Source organism: Crocuta crocuta, unplaced genomic scaffold (genome assembly GCF_008692635.1).
Source record: "Crocuta crocuta isolate KB4526 unplaced genomic scaffold, BGI_CrCroc_1.0 scaffold549, whole genome shotgun sequence".
In the NCBI taxonomy this organism is placed as follows: Eukaryota; Metazoa; Chordata; class Mammalia; order Carnivora; family Hyaenidae; genus Crocuta; species Crocuta crocuta.
In genome coordinates this window covers 375,696-398,111 of record NW_027529169.1, presented here as the reverse complement: position 1 = coordinate 398,111, position 22,416 = coordinate 375,696, and the positions used below count along the sequence as shown (strand labels likewise).

Sequence of the window (22,416 nt, the reverse complement as noted above, 5' to 3'; positions counted from 1 at the left end):
AGTGGAGGTATATAGCAAGGAGATGTACCATTTACTTAGCAGATATCCCAGTGGGGGGAAAAAGTCATTTTATTTAGATGAGGCACTTTCAATGTATGTGTTTGTGGTGGTGGTAGTGGTGGTGGTGGTGTGTGTGTGTGTGTGTGTGTGTTTGTGTGTGTGCGCGCACACATGTTCATGGGGCATAGTGGAGGTGGTGCAGGATAATAAATATTGTGAGGGTGAAGGAACACACCCCTGACCTGGCAGGAGGGTGTAGCAGCAATGTACAGAGCCTAGGAGTAGAGTCCAGGGATGAGGAGGTGGGTTCAAGGCTGACTTGGAGGCTGAGGTGTCCCCTTCAGCACAAGAAGCCAAAGAAATTGGAGGAGCGAGGGGGTGGGCCCACAAGCATGGGCATCTGGTTCTTGTGGGTGATCTTGATCTGGAAGGGAAGGGGGCATGTTCAGAGACAGGACCTGGTCCCTTGGGGCTGGAGTAGTAGATATTTGGGGGAAAGTCTGTGTTCAGAGGGGTTGCCAGGATCCTAGAGAGGCCACGGCAAGAAGGCCAGGGGCTAAGACATCAGGATATGGGAGGAATGGTACACAGGGGAACTTCAGGCATTGGGAAGGGTAGAGAAGCTATGGAATGGAGATTCAGGGTCCATGAAGCCTGAGGGTTCAGTTCTGAGCAGGCATAGGCAATACTCACTGTACAGGGTGTCTGCATCCAGGGTTCTCCATCAATTTGCATGGGGAGGGTTTTTGTGGTGCTGTGGGAGGCCAAGGCAGATTGGAGATTTCTTTACCGACCGAATACCAAAACTCTTTCTTGGCTTGATTTTGAGACCCTTTGTTACTGAGGAAGATCTCCTAGTACAGCTCCTCCCTACCATCCCCATGACCCTTCTCTCCCGGCCCCACTCCTTCCCTCAGAGCCCCTGGCCAGAGTTCTCCTTACTGGAAGGTGATTTCAGAGCACTTGGCCAGCCGATGTCCAGCATTCTTGAGCTTGGTATAAATCTGGCCCATCTCAATTGCACCCTCCAGCCCTACCACTTCCAGGCGTTTGTCGCTTAGGTCTGGAAGTGGGAAGCAAGGAGATAAGGTTTGCAGAAGCAGGGAGCCTCCAAAGGGAGCCACGCCTTCCCCTGGATCCTGCCCACTCAGTTCCCAAGGCTGCTTCTCTCACCTGGTACACAGGTTTTCAGGATATCAGGGTCAGTGATGACTTTAGCTGCGGCGCCCAAGGCCTGGTTGATCCCATGGATATCTCCGTGGGGTTTCTTGGTATCACCCCAGAGATTAGAACCACCATGCGTGCTAGGGATGTTCAGCACTGCGATGCCTTCTAGGGACAGGTTGCTCAGATCCAGTGGTTTCCCACAGATCTGAGAAGGGGAAAGCACAAATCCTCACCTCATGGCATAATCATGGATGTGACCCTCCCTCCACCAGGTGACAAACTGGGAAGGCCAGGTGTTGGAGATTTGCAAAGGATGGCAGGAAATAAGCACTAGGATATTGAGAACCTGAGGAATTGGGATTAGACAGCTGGGAGGTCAAAGTATAGGTTCAAGAATAGGGGAAGTTTGTGAAGGTTCCTATGGAGGGGGAACTAAGGTATAAGAAGCTGAAAAGCATGTAGGATTGTGTCTCATCACACCCACCTCAACTGTTAAAGACTCCTCCAGCTTTTTGCATGTTGAGAAGATGGATTCAGAAGTGGCAAATTCGAAGTACCATAGCTTGTTCTTCATTCTGTATCAGCCCCAAAAGAAGGACCAATAGGGAGGGATAAGTTACACAAGTGTTAGCAGAGGAGGGCTAAGAGACAGGGAAAGACATCAGCCTCCTGGGGAGAGGATGGCCTTGGTTGAGCAGCTTCCTAGAGGTGCTACTGCCCATCTAAGTGCTCTGAGTCACACCTGGCTAGGGGCGCCTGAGTGGCTCAGTCAGTTAAGCACTCGACTTTGGCTCAGGTCATGATCTCTTTGAGCCCTGCACTGGCCTCTGTGCAGACAGCTCAAAGCCTGGAGCCTGCTTTGGATTTTATGTCTCCCTGTCTCTCTGCTCCTCCCCCACTTGCACTCTTTCTGTTTATTTCTCTCTCAAAAATAAATAAGCATTAAAAAAGAAATTAAAAAAAAAAAAAAACCCAAGGCCTGGGGCGCCTGGTTGGCTCAGTCAATTAAGTGTTTGACTTTGGCTTAGGTCATGATCTCACAGCTTGCACCCTCGCATTGGGCTCTGCTGCAGGCTCTGTGCTGACAGCTTAGAGCCTGGAGTCTGCTTCAGATTCTGTGTCTCCCTCTCTCTTTGCTCCCCCTCCCCAGCTCATGCTCTGTCTCTCTCTCTCGTTTAAAAATAAATAAACATTAAAAGAAATTAAAACAACAACAACAACTTGGCCATAACCTGGTTAGTGCCACTGTGTATGTCCACACCCACCCCCCTTTCCCTTACCTGCTGTTGAACTTCTCAGGATATTTCTCTCGCATGATGTGGAATCGATGAGCAATAGAGGCATCCTGGGGGAATTCAGGGCATGTAAGATCAGAGGCCTGTCTCCTCTCTCAAAACAGAATACTCTTTCTTTAGTTCCCCCATTTGGCAGCAGTATGTCCCATGTTCTTCTCTTAAAATTCACACCACTGTACCCCATCCCTCATTTCCCTGTGTCACAGCCCCCTTAACGTCTACCTTCTCTTTCTAACTAGCTCTAGCTTTTCCCTTCTTAATCCCTACTTCCACCCTAGCCCCCATACCCCACTCCACTGACCACACCAATGGAGAAGTAGTTATTGATGATTTGGAAGGGGACTGGGTCACTCTTTTCTTCAGTTTGTTGAGGTATCACCTCCACAGACCATCGATCCATATGCACCACCTTACTCATCTCTAGATCCTTGAGGATCTTCCCCAAATTCTGTCCCTCATATCCTAAGGATGGGGAAGAAGATAGGTTAGTACTGAGCCCTGGGTCTCAGAGGGCCCTCTTCTCAGCTCCCAGCCCCACAAATTCCCAGAGATCCTCTGCCCTAATTCTGCAGACCCTCCTAGCTCTAGCCAGTGAAAGGGCAGGGTGCTTGGTCAGAGCACCCATGGACCATTCTTTCTCTTTTTCTTTTTATGTAAGCTCTACACCCAATGTGGGGCTCAAACTCACAACCCTGAGACCAAGAGTCACATGCTCGCCTAAGTGAGCCAGCCAGATGTCCCTCCCATGGACTGATCTTAAGGTCAGCCCCTTGCTGGCCCTTTTCTCCATACTGTAGTAGAGAGTGAATTTTTACAATGTATATATGCATCTAACAGTAACACCAAAGTTCATCTGAAAGATTAACAAAACAGCCAAGAAAATGCAAACTGCTGAAAAATATGAGTGATGAATAAGGATTCTCTTTCTCTTATGCTTCCTTTCCCTATGCTACCAGAGAGAACACAGTATGAAGAAGTGGTATTTAAACACTGTAATACTGGCACAGTGAATAGAATAAGAAGTTCAATACTAAAGAACAGAGTGCCCAGAAATAGACCTAAGTATATAAGGGAATTTAGGATATGATGACATTTCAAAGACATGGGGAAAAAGATAGATTACTCAATTAAAAAAAAAAGGGGGTGCCATATTGGGGCGCCTATGTGGCTCAGTCAATTGGGCGTCCAATGCTTGACTTCAGCTCAGGTCATGATCTTACAGTCATGGGATCGAGCCCCGTGTCAGGCTCCACACTGAGCTCGCACAGAGCCTGCTTGGGATTCTCTCTCTCCCTCTGCCCCCTCCCCCACTCTCTGTGTCTCTCTAAGATTAAAAAAAAATGTGCCGGATATAGATGTACTCTTTATACCAAAATTAATTCAAGATAGGTTAAATAACTTATTAAAAAGATTTGTTTAATATTTATTTATTTTTGAGAGAGAGAGACAGAGTATAAGCAGGGCAGGGACAGAGGGAGAGGGCAACAATGAATTTGAAGCAGGTTCCAGACTCTGAGCTATCAGTGCAGAGGCTGACGCTGGGCTCAAACTCACAAATTGCGAGATCATGACCTGAGCCGAAGTCAGCTGCTCAACCAACTGAGCCCCCCAGGTGCCCCAAGATAGGTCAAATAATTTAAATGTAAAAAAACATTGCCTGGGTGGTTCAGTTGGTTGAGCATCTGACTTTGGCTCTGGTCATGATCTCATGGTTCATAGGTTCAAGCTCTGTGTTGACAGCTCTGAGTCTGGAGCCTGCTTCAGATTCTGTATCTCCCTCTCTCTCTGCCCCTCCCCTGCTTGTGCTCTGTCCCTCAAAAATGAATAAACATTAAGAAAATTTTAATGTAAAACAATGAAGCAGAATTTGTACTAGCAGAAAGCATGAATGAATGTTTTTGTAATCTTTTAGTGGAAAAGGACTTCTAAAGCATAATAAAAAACAGGGAGCCAAAAAAGTCAGACTGGTAAATACAATTATATTAAAATATAAAACTACTATTGAAAAATAAAACTATTAAAAATAGTTTAATATTTTATTAAAATATAAAACTACTATTTTAATATTTATATTAAAATAAACACACACCTAAAAAAAGATAAAAACTGGGGGAAAAATATCTACAGCACGTATAACAGACTAAGTTCCCCAACATTAAAAAAATGCTTATAAATGACTAAATCTAAAAAGTTAGTAGAAAATGGGCAAATAACACAAATAAGCCAATCATAGAAGAAATACAAATGACCAATATGTACATTAAAGGTGCTCAGTATTACTAATAATTAAAAAAATTGTTGGGGCGCCTGGGTGGCTTAGTTGGTTAAGCGTCCGACTTTCGCTTAGGTCATGATCTCACGGTTCGTGGGTTCGAGCTCCGTGTCGGGCTCTGTGCTGACTGCCAGCTCAGAGCCTGGAGCCTGTTTCAGTCTGTGACTCCCTCTCTCTCTGACCCTCCCCTGCTCACGCTGTCTCTCTCTCTCTCTGTCTCCTAGAAATAAATAAAACATTTTTTAAAAAATTGTTTAATGTTAATTTTGAGACAGAGACAGAGTGCGAGCCAGGGAGGGGCAGAGAGAAAGGGAGACACAGAATCTGAAGCAGGCTCCAGGCTCTGAGCTAGCTGTCAGCACAGAGCCCGACGCGGGGCTCGAACCCACAAACCGTGAGATCATGACCTGAGCCGAAGTCGGATGCTTAACCGACTGAACCATCCAGGTGCCCCATCAGTATTTCTGATAATGAAAAGAAATGTAAATTAAAACAATTAGTTAACTTTTGTTGCCTATCTAATTGACAAAATATATAGAGACTGAGAAAACCAAGTGTAATGAAATTACGAATAAGCCAGCACTCTTATTTGCTGTTAGCTGGAGCATAAATTGATCTTTTATTTTTGGACGGCAATTTGGCAATTTTTATCAAAATGTTATCCAGTTTTATGAAAACAAATACTTTGATGCAGCAATTCCACTTTTAGGAATTTTCCTATAGAAACAAACACACATGTGACCAGAGATGTGTGTACAAGGGTATTTGCCGAGCTACTCTGTAAAACAGCAAAAAATTGGAAACAATATAAATGCCCTTCAGCAGGGGAAGGTCATATAAGTTATGACAAATTCATGCCAAGAAGTAGCGTGTAGCTATTGAATATAGAATTTAATCTATATGTACTAACATGGAAAGATCCCAAGACATATTATTTAATGAAAAAAGAAGTCCCAGAGCAGTCTCTGTAGTATGATTCCATTCATGTTTGTTTAAAAGTTGTGTGTGTGTGAATGCGCATGCCTGCATATAAAAACAGGAAAATGAGGGGCGCCCGGGTGGCTTAGTCGGTTGAGCGTCCGACTTTTGCTTGGGTCATGATCTCGCGGTTCGTGGGTTCGAGCCCCGCGTCGGGCTCTGTGCTGACTGCCAGCTCAGAGCCTGGAGCCTGTTTCAGTCTGTATCTCCCTCTCTCTCTGACCCTCCCCTGCTCACACTGTGTGTCTCTCTGTCTGCTAGAAATAAATAAAACATTAAAAAAAAAAAAAAACAGGAAAATGAGTGCAAAAAAAGAAACAGTGGTTATCTATGGGGAGGTATATGGAATGTGGTGGGGAGTAGGAGGAGGAGACCTATATGTGAAAACTTATACATTTTACTTTTTAAAGTCTTTTACAATTAAAATGTACTGAGACACTATCTGTGTAAATTTTTATTTTTTTAATGTTTGTGTATTTATTTTTGAGAGAAAGAGAGAGCGAAAGGGAGACAGAGAATCCCAAGCAGGCTCCTCACCATCAGCTCACAGCTCCATGTGGGAGTCGAACTCACAAACTGCAAGATCATGACCTAAGCTGAAATCAGGAGTCTGACGCTTAACTAAGCCACTCAGGTGCCCCTCATTTTTGTAACTTTTATAAAGAAAATAACTAGTAAAATGTAAAATGTTTGTACTCTTTGACCTGGCAATTTTACCTCTAGAAATATTTCCTAGAGAAATTCTCACATCTGTGTGCAGACATAGATGTGTAAGGTATTCACTGCAGTATGATTTGTAATAAAAAAAAAAAATGGAACATTACCCAAATCTCTATCAACAGAAGACTGGTTAAATAAATTATGACATATTCATGCAATGGAATGCTATTCAGTAATAAAAGAAATATATTGAAATATTGAAATATAACGATAACCAAGATAAACTGTTTAGTTGAAACAAAGAAGAAAAGCATCTTCAATAGAAAGATCTTTCTAAGTACATAGGAGTATGTGTCTAGAAAGAAAAACATGGAGCAAAAAATTCCAAAACTTTAGGAAGTAGATTACAGGGAACTCTCTTGGCATGTATATCTGAAATGTTTGAATTGGTTTTTTTTTGCCACAATCATGCATTATTTTTGTAATCAGGAAAAAAAAGATTAAAAAAAGTAAGTCTCTACTTCCTCACATTCCACTGATGGCTCAATTCACTGTAATTTGCCTTTCACGATGCCACCCTGCTGAAACTGTTTTGGCAAAGATTGCCAATAATTCCTGCCAAAACCAACAGTATATCTTTAGTTCTCATTTTTAACTCATGAAACTCCTCACTTGGCCTCTAAAATATCATTCTCTAAGCTACAGAGGACCCTCTCTGACTGTTTCTTCTTAGTGTCTGTGGCAGGCAGAATAATGGCCTCTCAAATATGTCTGAACCCTTTCTCTTTTTAAAGATTTTGTATATGTATATATGTATGTACGTATATATGTATGTATGTAATTGCTACATCCAGTGTGGGGCTTGAAACTACAACCCTGAGATCACCAGGCACCCCAAAGATTTCTACATTCGAATCTCTGGAATTTGTGAACATGTTGCCTTACATGACAAAAGAGGCTTTGGATTCTTTTTTTTTTTTTTTTAAGTAAGCTCTGCACCCAACATGGAGCTTGAACTCATGACCTGGAGATCAAGAATTGCATGCTCTAGCGGGATGCCTGGGTGACTCAGTTGGTTGAGTGTCCAGCTTTGGTGCAGGTCATGATCTCATGGTTTGTGAGTTTGAGCTCCATGTCAGTCTCTGTGCTGATAGCTCAAAGCCTGGAGCCTGCTTCAGATTCTGTGTCTCCATGTCTCTCTCTCTCTTTCTCTCCCTCTCTCTCTCTCTCAAAAATAAACATTAAAAAAAATAAAAAAGAATTGCATGTTCTACCAACTGAGTCAGCCAGGTGCCCCTAAATTAAGGATTTTTAAATGGGGGACATTATCCTGGATTATCTGGGCAAGCCCAATATAATCACAGGGGTCCCTCTAAGTGAAAGAGGAAGGTGAGAAAGAAGACTCACGGAAAGGGATGTGACAATGGAGGCAGAGGTTGGAGCGATAACATTGCTGGTTGGAAGCTGGGCCATGAAGCTAGGAATACAGGCAGCTTCTAGAAACTGGAAAAGTCAAAGCAAAGAATTCTCTCCTAGAGCCTCTAGAAAAAACAGCCCTTGCCAACACCTTGATTCTAGCACAGTGGGGCCTATTTTGGATTTCTGACCTCCAGAACTGTAAGACAATAAACTTTTGTTGTTTTAATCCACTATTTATTGCGATTTGTTACAGCAAAAATCGTACACGAACACAGACTTCTTTAATAATGCAACTTCCTCTGCTTAACTGTTAAATAGGGTGTTTTACTAGGATCTTCCATCTTTGTCCATCTTCTCTTCTTACCTCTTTCCTTGGGTAACTCAACCACTCTCAGAATGTCAATGACTTCCTAGGAACAGGTGACTCTCAACTGTGTATTTTCCTAACATCTATTTGTAACTACCCACCACACATCTCCATCTGGGTGCTCCACTGACACTTGAACTTAACACGACAAAGCTGAATTGATCTTCCTTAAACTGGTCCTCCTCCTGTATTCTCTATCTTAAATGGAATCTCATATGCTCAGTTCACAAACCTAGAAAATGTCCTAAGACTCCTCCATAACCCATTAATTACAAGTACTGTGGTGTCTACCTCATGAACTGCTCTGCTCTTTCCTTTGCTTTAGTGTTCAGCATCTCTTGACTGGACTGTTGCAGTGTAGGTAATTTCCTGTCCTGATTCCTTCCTCCAATCCATCCTCCACAGAGCTCTCACTGTGGTACTCCTTTCATCTCTTCTTCAAATCTTATGATTTTTTTCGATATCAACACAAATTTTCATTAGTGTTGTATTTACATCAGTATTTCATGATTTAGATTGAATTGGCAATAACTTCTATGAGAGTCTCATTTGGAGAACACACAGTGAAGACTCCAAATACATGATTTCAGAGGGTCTAATATTGTAAGTAAAATCAAAGTTATATATTGAAGATTTAAAAACTCGTTTGGGACACCTGGCTGACTCAGTTGGCAGAACATGTGACTCTTTGTCTTGGGGTTGTAAGTTTCAGCTTCACAATGGGTGTAGAGATTGCTTGAAAATAAAATCTTTAAACAGAAGTAAAATAAAATATAAAATAAAATAAAAACTGGCCCAAAAAACTGGTCATATAGTTTATATACAAGACTTAGATTATTATATGCAGTCAGAGAGGAGCACCTGGCTGGCTCAGTTAGAAGGGCATGGAACTCTTGATCTCCGGGTTGTGAGTTTGAGCCCCACATTGGGTGTAGAGATTGCTTAAATAATAAAACTTTAAAAAATAGAAATTAAAAAATAATATGCACTCAGAGATATTTTTACATTCTGAAATAATATTTTATATACACAGTAATTTTTATTATATATAGAGAGAATGTAATTTATATATATACCTATTTTCTCTTTGAATTATATTTTTCATGAGTTCAAGTGTTCCCCATGGTTCAGGGTTTGTACTTTCAAATGCCTCAGTGGCTAGAAAGGTAAAGTGAATGACTGAATAGCGGGGAGCTAAAAAGTGATGAACTGAAGAAGATATGACCTCCTTAGAAATAACCAAAGTTAAAAAAATTTAAAACACTACAAGGCAAACAATGTAAAACAATATTAATTTCTGTGGGCTGTCTGCTCTTAATCTCTGGCAGAGTAAAATTAAAAACTCCTCAGCACAGCATTCGTGACCCTCCATAATCTGCACCCTATTCAACTCAGTCCTTCCCTTCCCCACTCCCCACCTTACACTGTATGTCCCAGTCATAATCAGTGACTCACACTTTCCCTGATGCAGGCACTACCATGCTATTTGGTGGCTCTTCTGGTCTTACACAACTCCTTCCACCTCTAGAATACCTTTCACTCTCCTTAGCAGTTCCCTATTTCATAATCTTCAAGATCTCAGAGCTGGACTCTGAATCCAATAGCCTCAAACCAAGACACCTCAAACTCAACCTGCCCTACCCTGATTTCTTTATCTACCAATATCATCCCTCGAACTCTTTCTGTTTGAAGAGAAAAAGAGACTAGAAATCAGAGCCTATATTTAAGAGACTGTTGCAATTGACTTGGGAAGAAATGATTATGAATGAATGACCTCTGATTAACTGGTTGATTGATTGAATGAATCATGGCCAAGCTCTTTGCTGGCTCCATCACTAAGTATCTGACTTAGCTCTTATATAACCTTTCTCATTCCCACATTATCCTTCCCTACCTCCATATTCCTTGATTCTCTGAGCCCTGAAATTGGTTGGGAGAAACAGAAGGATATATTTAGGTATACAGAGAAGGGGACTGTCACCTTTGACCCTTCTAGGTTCAGACTGTGGTCCTTGCTTCTTCCAAAGCTTTCTTCGTTTGGGACAATCCACTTTGGTAAACACCCATCTGTGCCTCTCTTCTTCCCCAACCCTCTTTCTATAGCAGATGCCTAGACACCTTCTCCATGTGCCTTTTCCTTCCTACCCAACTCCCTCTATCTTTCAGGAAAACAATTTCTTTTTTTTTTTTTTTAAATGTTTTATTTAATTTTGAGAGAGAGACAGCATGAGCAGGGGAGGGTCAGAGAGAGAGGGAGACACAGAATCTGAAACAGGCTCCAGGCTGTGAGCTGGCTGTCAGCACAGAGCCCGACGCGGGGCCCGAACCCACGAACCGTGAGATCATGACCTGAGCCGAAGCCAGACGCTTAACCGACTGAGCCACCCAGGCGCCCCTCAGGAAAGCAATTTCTAATCACTTACCTCCTCCCCATCTTAGGCAACGAGCCAGATCATTTCCAGTGCCCAGGGGCAACACGGCAACAGGAGGCACAACTGGCAAGTTAGCTTTGTCTAGGGAGGCAGGTCAAGAGATGGATGGAGGGAGTTAGCTCTTGAAGGCCAATGTCCCAGTCCCCTTCCCAGAGCCTCTCCCTGCACTGACCTATGGTCTCTAGAATCCAGCCTACTGTGCCATCTCCACCACACACCAAAATCCGGTAACCAGGAACATCTCTGAAGAATCTGAGCCTGAAATAAAAGGGAAGAGAAAAGATAAGGAAGGACAATAGGACCAAGGCTACCAACTCCTGGACAGGCAGATTACTTCTTATCTTTCATTCTTTATGACCCCGTTTCCCTTTGTCAAAAAACTTGTTTCTATTAAGGGCACAGAAAAAAATACAATGGGGAAAGTTATAGCCAATCTCAAGTGGTTAGGGAGAAACTGGTTATCTTTTTTGTTTTTTTTTAAACATTTTTTTAATGTTATCGCTTCTCAGCCTTTTGGCTAAGATCAAGTGTAGTAAAAATTTTTAATGTCTCTTTTGAGAGAGAGATAGAGAGCAAGCAGAGGAGGAGTAGAGAGAGAGGGAGACAGAAAATCTCAAGCAGGCTCTGTGCTGTCAGCGCAAAGCCCAATGCGGGGCTCGAACCCACGAACTATGAAATCATGACCTGAGCCAAAACCAAGGATTGGATGCCTAACCAACTGAGCCACCCAGGTGCCCCTGTATATTTTGAGAGCAAAGCAAAGAATAACCAGAGAACTCAGAGATGGGGGATACCCAGTGGTTCTAGTAAAGGCAGCATTCTGAAATCTGGTTTCTTGAGGTCCCCTAACCCTACCAACATGTACTCTTTTCTGCTCTCCCCCAACTTACACAAGCAGACACACTGTGATACAGCCCCTAACCAATACTCACCCTGGTTCAGGACCATCTTTTAGGAGGTTGAACACCTGTCGAGGATTTAGTAGATATTGGAATTTCCAAAGCACCCTGTGTGAGGGAAAAAGGAAAGTTCATGGCAGGAGATGGTTATTCTGTACCCTACCCTCTTGATATCCTCTTCAAGTACGTCCCCTCCATATACACAGAATTCCCAACCTCTATCGGTCCTCCTTCCCCATCTTAGAAGACCCAGTATATCTCTTCTCACCTCTCCCCCTGCTTCCCACCACTCTTAGGATTCACAAAGACCAGAAGTGGGTGGGTGTTAGAAACAGGGTCAATCTGCATTTGGGAAAAAACAAGGATAAGGAAAACAGGATTTTGTCAGAGTTAAGATAGGCCCTGGAGCAGAAGGCTGGCCTTCCCCCAAGATGCTTCCCTCTCCCCTATCACGGTGGGGCTTCTGGAGAACAGGCACCATTCCCCAGGTTTCCCACTTAATTTCCTCCCATGAAGGCTCCAGCCAAGAAAAACCCACCCCCAACTTGTACCCGTAAAGCCTCAAAGGTGTTCAAACTGAAATCATCCGTGGTCTTCTGGGTTGCTTTGCTAATTTTACGCTCCTGTCCAGAGGCCTAGAAAGGGAGAGAAGCAAAGGGAAGGAAAACTGGATTGTGTGTGAATCCCTAAACAGATGAGAATGTGACTTGAATCCTAAAAGTATAGGCTCTCTGCTCTATATGGCATGGTGTGTGTGTGTGTGTGTGTGTGTGTGTGTGTGTGTGTGTGTTTAATCAGGGAAGCACCCCTCCTGTCCCCTCTTACACACTGCCCAAGGGTCTCACCAGGACACTGGGATAGATGGAAGATGGAGGCAAGATGTGATCCCGGAGCAGCCCACAGTCACACTCATGACCCATGCTTTGCAGGCAGTCATCATGAATCTGAAAGACAAGGTGGGCACGCAGACATCATGAAGGGAACCCTATCATCTCTCAATTTGAGGGTCTAGTACTGAAAAGACAATGGTGGCTGGCAGGAAGATGCAGTCAGGGAAGCCAGTGTAGAAAGGGCAGTTTAGGAAGGGGCCCCAAAGCATAGGCTCGGCGACAGCTCCCAAACTGACCTCTAGGTGGCACCACACACAATGCAGTCCGACTAGACTGTGGTAAATGCGGATCTTTTTCTGACAGCGGTCGCACCGGCCAGACTCACAGCCTCCTCTCACCCACACATGTGATTGGACCTTGGGGAGAAAGGCAATCCCTTGTCTGAGAGAGTCTGAGCAGAGACTGGTGGAAGGGCTGAGGGCAGTAACTGGCCAAGGGCTAGGGTCAGGGCCAGGATGCAGGTGGTAATGTGGGGTGGGAGAGGGGAGGTAGTATGGATCACTCACACCAATGTCCTTCCGGGACTTGGCATAGGTGCTGACTTCACAAGGCAAGGCCTTCATGGCACACTGGTCATGAACGACGTATTTACAGACTGAGCAAGAAGGAAGAAGGTCAGAGCCTTAGCTGCAGCCCCTCCCCCTGTTTCCTCCTTACCTGGGTATAAGGCGGGATCATTCGTTGAAACAAGACATATAAGCCCTTGCTGTGAAAGTGTGGTAGAGAATTAAAGTTTGAGGTGGGGGCTCACGTCCAAGACCTGTGCCTTTTGCTCACTCTTCCCCATAAAAGAGCAATTACTACCACATGCCTACCTCCACTCTTTCCATAGGCCAGGAGCTCAGCTGGGAGATGCAAAGGAGGCCCAGATTTAATAAAAATAATAATAATAATAATAATAATAATAATAATAAGGGACGNGATTCTGTATCTCCCTCTCTCTGATCCTCCCCTGCTCACACTCTCTCTCTCTCTCTCAGAAATAAATTTTTAAAAAATTAAAAAATAATAATAATAGTTAATTTTTACTGTAGACTCAATAGTATGTACTATTGAGTACATACCTTGTGAATTACTTTTCATGCACCAACTTATGTAATGCTCGCAATTACCTCATTTTCAGTTTAAAACCTCATTTTAAATTGAGGCTTAAAGAAGTTATGTGACTATGTTGTACACCTTAAACTAATGTAACATTGTGTCAACTATATTTCAAGAAAGAAAGAAAGAGAAAAAAAGGAAGGAAGGAAAGAAAGGAAGAAAGAAAGGAAGGAAGAAAGAAAAAGAAAACAAAGAACGAAGGAAGAAAGGAAGGAAGGGAAAGTGTGTGGCTTTCCCACATAACTAGTCAATGGCAGAACCCAGGATTCAAATCCAACTCTAAGTTCAAAACACCATGTCCCGCAGACAGCTGGGGTGCTCCTCTGCTCCCACACTCCAAGGCCCCATCACTCACGGTTGCAGCTCAACCCCTGTTTTCCAAGACCAATGCTCGACTCGCACAGGTTGCAGTAGACCGGTCGGGGGAATCTCTTGGGTCTCCACATGTGCTGCCCATTGTCCTTCAGAGTCTGGGAGGGCACAGCATATGCTAGGGAGTGTCTAAGCCCTTAGAGGGACAGTCTCTGGCAAACACACCCCAAAACAGCTATCCTACCCGTCCTCACACATCTCTCCTACTCACCATCTCCAGACCCAGTAGCACTAGCAGTGGCACGGTGGTGGCCCCAGCCCGGAGCCACTCAGCTAGGGAGACAGAGCCGCTACCATCATAGTCAATCTCTTTCATCATCTCCTGAAGAATCTGAGCAGAGAATGGAGGGGACTTTTGGTGTGAATGGCCTCTCTGATCTGACACCTCTCCACTGCCCCCTAGCACATCCAGCCCATGGCCATCCTAGCCCAGAGAACCTGGCTTGCCTGTCAGAATGGGGTAAGATATATGTAGGACTCATCAGGGAGAAGGAAGGACATTAAGGTAAAACTGCCTTACCGGCCTCAGCTCAGACACATCCCAATCCAGGTATTCAGCTACTCGCATCATCTGTATGATGATTCTGTCCACTTCCTGGGGGCCAAAAGGTAAGAGCCACAGCCATATCCCACCTCATTACCACCATTCAAACTCTTCTCTGAAATCAGGGTTCCTGGGTTCCACCCCGAGAGCCACCTCTCATTCTCAGGTGTCTCTGCCAAGTAAATGAGGGTCTATGTGTTTTGGTATGTTTGTAAGGCAGCCCCCAATTCGTGTCTCTAGCCTCTACTTTTAGGAGGCAGGAGCTGGGGACCCACTCCCAAATTTAGTCCTGGAGGACATGACTTCTCCCTCTAGCTTCCTCTGCTTCTTAAGGATCTTGGAAGAGTTGGGACAGGAGGGCACAGACAAATGGACACATACTCCCTTGGCCAGCATACAGGTCCCCCAACTCACTGAGCTGTCCAGGATCCCATTTCTGTCCGTGTCGTACAGCTTGAAGGTGACTGTGGGGTGTTTTAGGGGGGCCAGGGTCAGTTTGTGAGGGATACCCCAAAAATTCATAACAGAATACAGGGGTAATAAAGACATGGGAGAGACCTTTCAGATGAAGAGCCCAGAGCCTGGTGCTGGGACTGAGAAAGGAGACAAAAAGGGAGGGGAAACAGGCCTGGATTCCACTCTTGGTGAATCTAACAGGGGAGACAGTACATACCTCCCATAACCCAAGAACACCCCAGGCCACCCACATTAAAACATATAGGACATGGGAACTGGGATAACAATGGTGAATGGCATTAAGTATAAGGAGTCTAGGGGAACAGAGGAAATGGGTCCATTCTCTGGTCCCATCTTTGCCTGGCCCTGTCAGCCCTTAGGAATCCTGAAAAAATGGGAGAAAGAAGGCTGGGGAACACCTCCTCTCCCCTCTCCTTTCTTCCCCTCTTCCAGTCCAGGATGGCAACTCACATTCTAGCTTGTCTTCTGGCCGGCCACCCTCCAGAAGGGAAAAGTAGCAGGAGACATCACTGAGACATACCACATCTGGTTACAGAAAGTACAGCAGATTTGAGGTTGGGGTCCCCTCCACTCTAGCTCTTCTCTTTGTCTTTGTTTGTTCCAACTCTTCCCTTTAACTTTCCTCCCTCCAGCTCCCAGACCAGCATGACTGTCCTCTACCTCTCTTCCCCAACTCTGCCCCCAACATATGATTTAGTTCAACTCTCACCCCAAAACCCATACTAATTTGACTTTTCTTCTGGAAGCCCAGCCCAGTCCAGTCCCACCTACATGATCATACCATTTTTCACAGTGTCTTCTAAGTAGTGGCCTGTCTTGAAGGATTGAAACAGTGCCAGGCTTAGGCGATTGGGAACATTATCTACTTCCAGGTAGACTTTCAAAAATTGCTGGAATCCCTCATATCCAATGGCCTATGATGAGAACAAGAATTACCCTAGGGAGTGTGCAGGATTGGACTGAAGAATAAGGAGTAGTGAGGACAGAGACAATAAGTTATAGAGCTAAGAAGCATCCAAGGCAGCGGTATAGTTTCTTCTCAAGGCTGAGTGCTGAATCAGAATCTCTTGCTTTGTCCTATAGCAATAGCCATAGTAACATTGGATGCTGGGGTATCTAGAGGGAGGATAGCAAGAGATGGGTTCAGAATAATCCCTTGAAGTTGAGGATCCTAGTGGGATAGCAAAATCAAAGACAGGAGGGGCTGGTCAAGGAGAGGATTTCCCAGATGCCACTCACATCTCCTTGGAGATATTCAGCCATTTCACCATCCTCAAAGAGCTTTAGGACATCACTGACCTTTTGGGTGGAGTCTAGGGTGTGAAGAGGATGAAAGAAGAGCATTAGTTTGGTTTGGCTCTCCTGCCCTCTGCCAGAGTCCCACCCAGACATCCAAAAGGAAATAAAGAGTCAAGTGAGATAAAGAGAGAAGACATTCCAAGAAACAGAAATGAAGAGAGAAATACTGAGAAAATAACATTTCAGATGTTCCAGATGTGGTACCTCTCTTTACATCTCTTCTCTGAGACTTGGGGCAGGCAGTCAAGGTTCAGAGAAGGCGGGTGGAAAGCTGAGACCGGAAATGTCTCCCCATCTCTCTCTCCCCCCTTTCCCATGCCAATGGCTGGCTTTAGGCTGCTGGGGAAACTAGAGGAGGTGGGGATGAGGAGCAGAGATTCTCTGGGGTAAGGCTGCTGAACTTGAGGACTGAAAGGAAGACTCACATTCCATGTACTTCTGCAGCTGGGCAAAATCACTGGGGCTTATTTGGCCCGTCTCCTTGGCCATCTTTCTTTTATCCTTAAGGAGGGCCACAAAGGTGGCTTGGTAATGCTGCCTGGACCTCTGCTTCCAAGGGTCAGTCTGGAGGGAGATGACAAGAGTATGCGGTGGTAAGAGCCAGCTGTCTTCCTGTCTTTGCTTCTGTCCGCTCCATTCGTTCTCCACTCCTACATTTCTCTTCTTTCCTTTTCTGAGTCCCTCCCCAGCCTCTTGCTTTCCCTGTGTACCTCTCCCGTGTGTCTGTTTCTCCCTTACAGAGTCTGTCCTATGTCTCTGTTTCTCTGACTCATCTCTGACTCTCTCCCCTCCGTTTCTGCATCCCTCTCCAGCTCTCTGATTTCTCCCCCAATCTGTCTCAGTTCATCTCCGACTCTCCCCACACGCTCATTATCCTCCCACCCACACCTCCCCAACTCCCACCCCCACCCCATCCCGGCTTTCCCAGTCTTTGTAGCTCTCTGTGGGTGTGTCCCTCTCTCTTGCTGGTTTCTACCTTTTCTCCCACTACCCCCAGTCTTCGCAGTCTCTCCCGAGCCAGCGCTCTCTCCCATCTCTCATCCCCCAGTCCTAGCTCTTCTGCCTTTCGGGTGGTTCTACTAGGGTCTGTGGCACGCCTCCCCGGCCACGATCCCATCTTGCTCCGCCTGCGGGCCTCGGTCCTCAGCCCTGCTCAGCCACCCACTTCCCGAACCACCCACGCCCCTCAACGACCTCTAGCGCTTTTGACGCGCGACACAGAACTGGCTCTGGCCGGGTCCCCGGCCGTGGCCCCGCCTACGTCCTGCGGAGCTCCACTGTGGAAGGGCGGGGACCCCAGGCGGGCGCGAGACTGGGAGGAGGTAGGGGAAGAAATCTCTGAGCATCTATTCGTCTGGCTTCGCAGTTCTAGGAGGGTTGAGCTGAGTGCAGGAGTCTCAGATTCAGTGTTTTCTTTACACCGTGCTAGATTAGCAGTGTTTAGGGAGCCCTAACTTTTAGCTGTGGGACCCAGGGACCATCACGTGGATCATGCTGACCACTGACCCAGGGGCCAAGTCGCAGAGGGCAACTGGGCTTGAGGATTCAATAACAGCAATAACAGTTATATCTTACATTAGTATAGGAGTCAGGCAAAACTAGGATTAGCCATATCTGGGTCCCATCCTTAGCTCTGGACACTGCTGTGTGATTTGGACAAATTATATCTGTAAAATGGGATGAATGATACCTATGTGTCACAGTTGTGAGTATTAAGGTAAATCCTGTGTGAAATGTACCCAGTGTAACACCTGCATATAGAAGGCCTCCAAAAATGGTAGTCATTACTGTATTAATAGCTATAATGAAATCCCATGCGAGAAGAAATTACTGGTAGAGCCATTCCACACATGAAGAAATGAGCTTGAAGAGGTTGGGACTTCCCAAGGCAGGTGGTAAGTGGAGGAGTCAAAGCTCTATCCCAAGAACCACACGACGGGGCCTCTGCCTGCCCCTGTCCTCCTCGTGTTCTACTCTTCCCTCCACACACTGCCTTCTACTCTTACTGCCCTCCTTTCTGTTCCTTAAGCCAAGTTCTTCCCTGCTCAAGGCCATGAGACTTCTTGTTCTCTCTGCCTAGGACACCCTTCCCCTTCTTGGCAGAGCAGACTTCTTTGCCGAGGCAGAAATATCAGCTCCTTCAAGAGACCTTCCCTGATCATTCTCTCCTAAAGTAGCCCCCCTCCTTTGCACAGCACTCTCCTTTGTTCCCTTCATAGCACTTATCGCAAATGGAAATTATCTTGCTGATTTATTTGCTCTTTGTCTACTGTTTGTCTTCTCCTACCAAAGCGTAAATTCGACACGGGCAGGAACTTGTCAGGGTTGTTCACCACTATATCCCCAATACCTTGAACGGCACTCAGCATGTTGTAGGTGCTCCATATTGGTTGTACAAATAGTGTAGTTAGGAGCCATATGTTGGAAATATTAGTCCAAATATGGTTCATTGGGATTCCATAGCGTCCGTCCTGACAGGGGAATATGAAACAATTTGGAACACATATAGGAGGTGCTAAGTAGATGTTTGCTAAATGAGTGAATCATGCTAAAAAGCACTTATTGTGGCTCTCCACCTAGGGCTCCTGCCTCCCCTCTGCCCACTTACTGAGGGTTTGTTGGGTAAGGCTCAAGGAGGCAGTTAGGGCCTACAAGAATTTCCTTTCTGATTGTGCAAGAATCTTCTCTGCAGCCTCTGCCCTTGGGCCATCTCTGGTGTTCCTGTCTATGTAGTATACCATTCCTGTTCTGGGGGTCCCTGGGAACATTAAGAAGGGAGTTCTGGGACACTTATAGTCTGGAGAAAAGGACTCCACCCACCTGGCTCTTTTCAATGACTATAATCCAACTTCTATTGCCAACAGATCTAATGAATACATAATAGTCTTAGGGCTAATTGGGCCTGTATGGCTTAATTAGCCTCTCTGATTACCCTTAGGGATTCTTAGATGGCTCCAAGATTCTAGGAAATGAAATCTGAGAGAGAAAGTGACAAGGAGAGAGCAAAGGAGGGACGATGAACAGGAGAGATGGCATGTCTCTCTTCTCACAATGACCCTTCCTAGCCCCCCGGAGACCTTACATGTAATTTAGAGTAGAGTTTAAGAGAATGGATGTTTTAATTAGACAGGCATGGATTAGAATCCTAGCTCTTAGGTGAGTTATTTCATCTTCCTGAACCTGTTTCCTCATTGGTAAAATGGGTACATAGAGAAATCAGTCACAGCCTGGAGATTAAGTAAGATAATACATGCAATATACTTAGCAAACGGTAGGGTACAGAGGAAGAACTCAGAAAATGTTAGCTATTCTTGTTGTTGTTGTTGTTGTTGTTGTTGTTGTTATACAAGGGTGGTACACAGAGAAACACATCTGGAGATTAGGAAACATGATGTCTTTGACACAGGAAGGCATAAATTCTAAGGACCCTAGCAGTAGTGAAGCCCAGTTGTACACTTGCCCCTGTTATACCATCTCAGGCACAGACATGTAGTGTTAGAATACTGCACTTTGCCTTGGGAGGGTGAGGAGGTGGCGAGAAACTAGACTGTCAGGGTCCAAGGATACCTCTGGGCTGGGACCTTGGACATAAGGGCTCCTGGTATCTTTTCAGTTGTGCTCTTGACTTCTCTCACTGAAAGTCTGGCTGCCCGAGTTGCCGAGCTGCAATAAACTACAGGATCCTGGACCCTAGAGAGCTGAAACAAACCCAATTTTGTCCTCCCTGCTCCATACCAACCCTGAGGCTATAACCTGGACTAGTCTAGGCGAATGCCAGGGCTGGGAGGGTGGGGTGGGTCTGCTGCCCGCCTGCCAGCTCTTTGTGACTCACCCTTCCCTTCCCTACCCTGGCTTCCCTGCCCACCCCTACCAACCTGGGGTGAGAAAGTAAGTTGACTTGGAGGCAGAGAATCCTAGAATATCTTCAGAACTGAGAGGTACCAACTCTCACATTTTACAGATCAGGAAACTGAAGCCCAGTCAGAGAGCCACTCTCTCAGGGTTACACCCAGACTCTAGATGTCCATTAAATCTCAGTGCCTCTGTTTTCTAGATCTTATTTTAAACAGTACACACTAAAATCGCTGGTAACCAAGAGGCACATACGATTTCCAAGGCCAGTGCAAACATTAAAGTTTCCTTTTTCACGTCAACATTCATCACTCCCATTTCAAGTCATATACAGATTTACCATTACTGAAGAATGAGCAATGCCCCTAGAACATTCAGGCTGACCCAGCAAGGAACCCCAAACGGCAAGCCCAGGCATGATTACCTGGACTTCTGAATTCCTTAACCACACCAGGGCCTGCGTCCCCCTCCTCTTTCCCAGGACTGAGGGAGGGTCTATTATTTCCTGCCCATCCCTGCTACTAGTCAGTGCGCCCGCCCCCCTCCCCGCCCCCAAGGAATCATTTGGCTTGAAGTTTCAAAATTCGGTAAGCCTACACAAAACTTGCAGGTGGGAGTGTTGCCTGATTAAGGGGTGGTGTGTGTGTGTGTGTGTGTGTGTGTGTGCGCGTGTGTGTGCGCGCGCGCCCATGTGTCAGTGTGTAGTACAGGAGGAAGTTACGATGTTGGCATGGTTGGGGGATGTGGGCTCGTACGTTCGGAGGCGGAGGAGATGCCCAGTAATAATTTCTTCCTCACTAAGACTTTTTTCCCCCCTTCCCTCCCCCCCTCCCCCAATTTAAAGGTGAAATGTGGGATTCAGATCCAGGTAGTTTCAGAAACTTCCCGGTGACAGGTGTGGAAAGGACGGGGTGGGAAGTTGGTGACCAGGAGGCCAAACAAGAACCCTTCTGCACCCATGCAGTGCTGTGAAGGTTCCAAAACAGGCTTTGCTTCCACTCGGGTCCCCAGGAGCCGAGCTTCACCATCCCTCCGAGTGAGCTGGAGGGATGGAGGGGAAGGTCTGGGGGAGACGCTGCCTACTGGGCTCTAGCCCATCCTCCCGGTGCCCTCCGGGTCCTGGCGCAAACCCTTCTAGTTACCCGCTCCAGCTGTCAGGCTTCCTCCTTCTCGGCCCAGCAGCCCTACCCCAGCCCAAACGGCGGCCCCTCCCGCGGCCCCCGCCCCCTCCTGCTCCGGGTGGGAGGGAGGGAGGCGCGGGGGGCTCGCGGGGTCTCTACCTTGCCTGCGGAGGGCGCGCGGTGGGAGCCGGAGCGAGGCGCGGGAGCTGGAGCCCGAGCTGGGCTGGAGGGGACGGACCAGGCAGGCGCGGCCGCCGCGAGGCCGCCCCGTTCCTGACGACACAGCTGCCCGCCCCCGACCCCGGCCGGCCCGCCTGCGCCCAATACCGGCGCCCCCAACTCCGGGAACTCCAGTCTGGCGAGGCCCCTGTTTCCAGTTCGCCGAGCCTGATCCTCCCACCTCCCCAATATCTGTAGGGCTCTGGTCTGCGCCACTTTCTTCCACAGCCTGCGCTTCTCATCTTCCCGCCTCGAGACGGCTCGTTTTCTATACATCTTCCCTTCTTGTACTCATTCATAACCTCTCCCCTCATCCCAACCCTGGGCAGCCAAGATAGGGGGCGGGACTGATGATGGCACACCTAGGCAACGTCTAACCCTCTCCCAATTGCTGCCATTTGGGGACTTCCCTTCCCAACTCTTTTCCATCCACCATTGACCGAATTCGTACTCAGAAGATCCCACAGTAGCAAGCCCAGAGTCCCAGACTCTACATCCTGACACACAAACGCCTCCCTCCTCCCATGGGCTCTGCACTGGTTAACAGTATTCAAGGCCTACTTTGCCTCTAGTTTCCTCCCCTCCCTAAAACCCAAACCCCAGATGGCTCAGACTTGTTTTCCCCAATGTAAGTACACCTCCTTCTCTCAAGACTCAAGGCCTTCCCTTAATTCTGGGGTGGTTTAGGTGCACTCTGGTCTGTGTCCACTCTTTCTCCTTGCTCTAAACCTCCCATTTTACCTGCTGGCCTTGGCAGGTGGGGTAGAAGGCCCTGGCCAAACGAAAGGGTGAGAGAAGATCTTTTCAGCTCCTCCTGTCTGGAAACTGCTCTGAAGTTGTTAAGGCTCTTGGGGCAGCATGGATGATGGTGAGGCTGGTACTGCAAGGGAGATAGGCAGAGGCCTAAGACTTACTGGTAGGAACTGGGGACCCAGGCATCCTGCTCCCTGGCCCCGCCCCAACCCAGTCTAACCCCTCCTAACCTTCATTGAAGTAGGGCACAGTAACAAGGGCTTGAGTTCCTGGAATCTTTCCTCTTAACAGCTGGTGGT

At 46.4% G+C, this 22,416-nt stretch overlaps 1 protein-coding gene and 1 pseudogene across 4 annotated transcripts; one reads left to right on the top strand and one right to left on the bottom strand.

Annotated features, from left to right (window-relative positions):
- Positions 1-53: 53 nt before the first annotated feature.
- On the bottom strand, positions 54-22,282 carry DGKA (diacylglycerol kinase alpha). 4 transcript variants are annotated; one of them, XM_077757463.1, is made up of 24 exons: positions 22,106-22,282; positions 16,598-16,736; positions 16,113-16,186; positions 15,655-15,787; positions 15,324-15,398; positions 14,811-14,860; positions 14,373-14,447; positions 14,064-14,183; positions 13,836-13,950; positions 12,886-12,974; positions 12,616-12,735; positions 12,335-12,433; positions 12,041-12,124; positions 11,758-11,831; positions 11,523-11,597; positions 10,763-10,848; positions 10,582-10,671; positions 2,764-2,924; positions 2,448-2,512; positions 1,652-1,742; positions 1,174-1,372; positions 943-1,063; positions 694-754; positions 54-424 (listed from the first exon to the last, which is right to left on the bottom strand). In XM_077757463.1, exons 2-24 carry the CDS (start codon positions 16,659-16,661, stop codon positions 341-343), a joined length of 2,205 nt encoding a protein of 734 aa, XP_077613589.1. In that variant the 5' UTR covers positions 16,662-16,736; positions 22,106-22,282; the 3' UTR covers positions 54-340. The 4 variants fall into 4 exon arrangements, with proteins under 4 accessions (XP_077613589.1, XP_077613590.1, XP_077613591.1 ...); XM_077757464.1 differs by lacking the exon at positions 22,106-22,282 and adding an exon at positions 21,305-21,368; XM_077757465.1 differs by lacking the exon at positions 22,106-22,282 and adding an exon at positions 18,523-18,537.
- Positions 11,088-11,158, top strand: LOC144226233 (U2 spliceosomal RNA; annotated as a pseudogene).
- Positions 22,283-22,416: the final 134 nt, after the last annotated feature.

What these genes read in the sequence shown, in the direction of transcription:
- DGKA (XM_077757462.1), bottom strand. Translation starts at nt 17,289, where the DNA reads ATGGGATCGTGGCCGGGGAGGCGTGCCACAGACCCTAGTAGAACCACC. An exon ending in AGAAGACACTGTGAAAAATG is followed by an intron (nt 15,399 to 15,654) that starts GTATGATCATGT and finishes TTCTGTAACCAG; the next exon opens with ATGTGGTATGTCTCAGTGAT. An exon ending in ATGGGATCCTGGACAGCTCA is followed by an intron (nt 14,448 to 14,810) that starts GTGAGTTGGGGG and finishes TTTGGCCCCCAG; the next exon opens with GAAGTGGACAGAATCATCAT.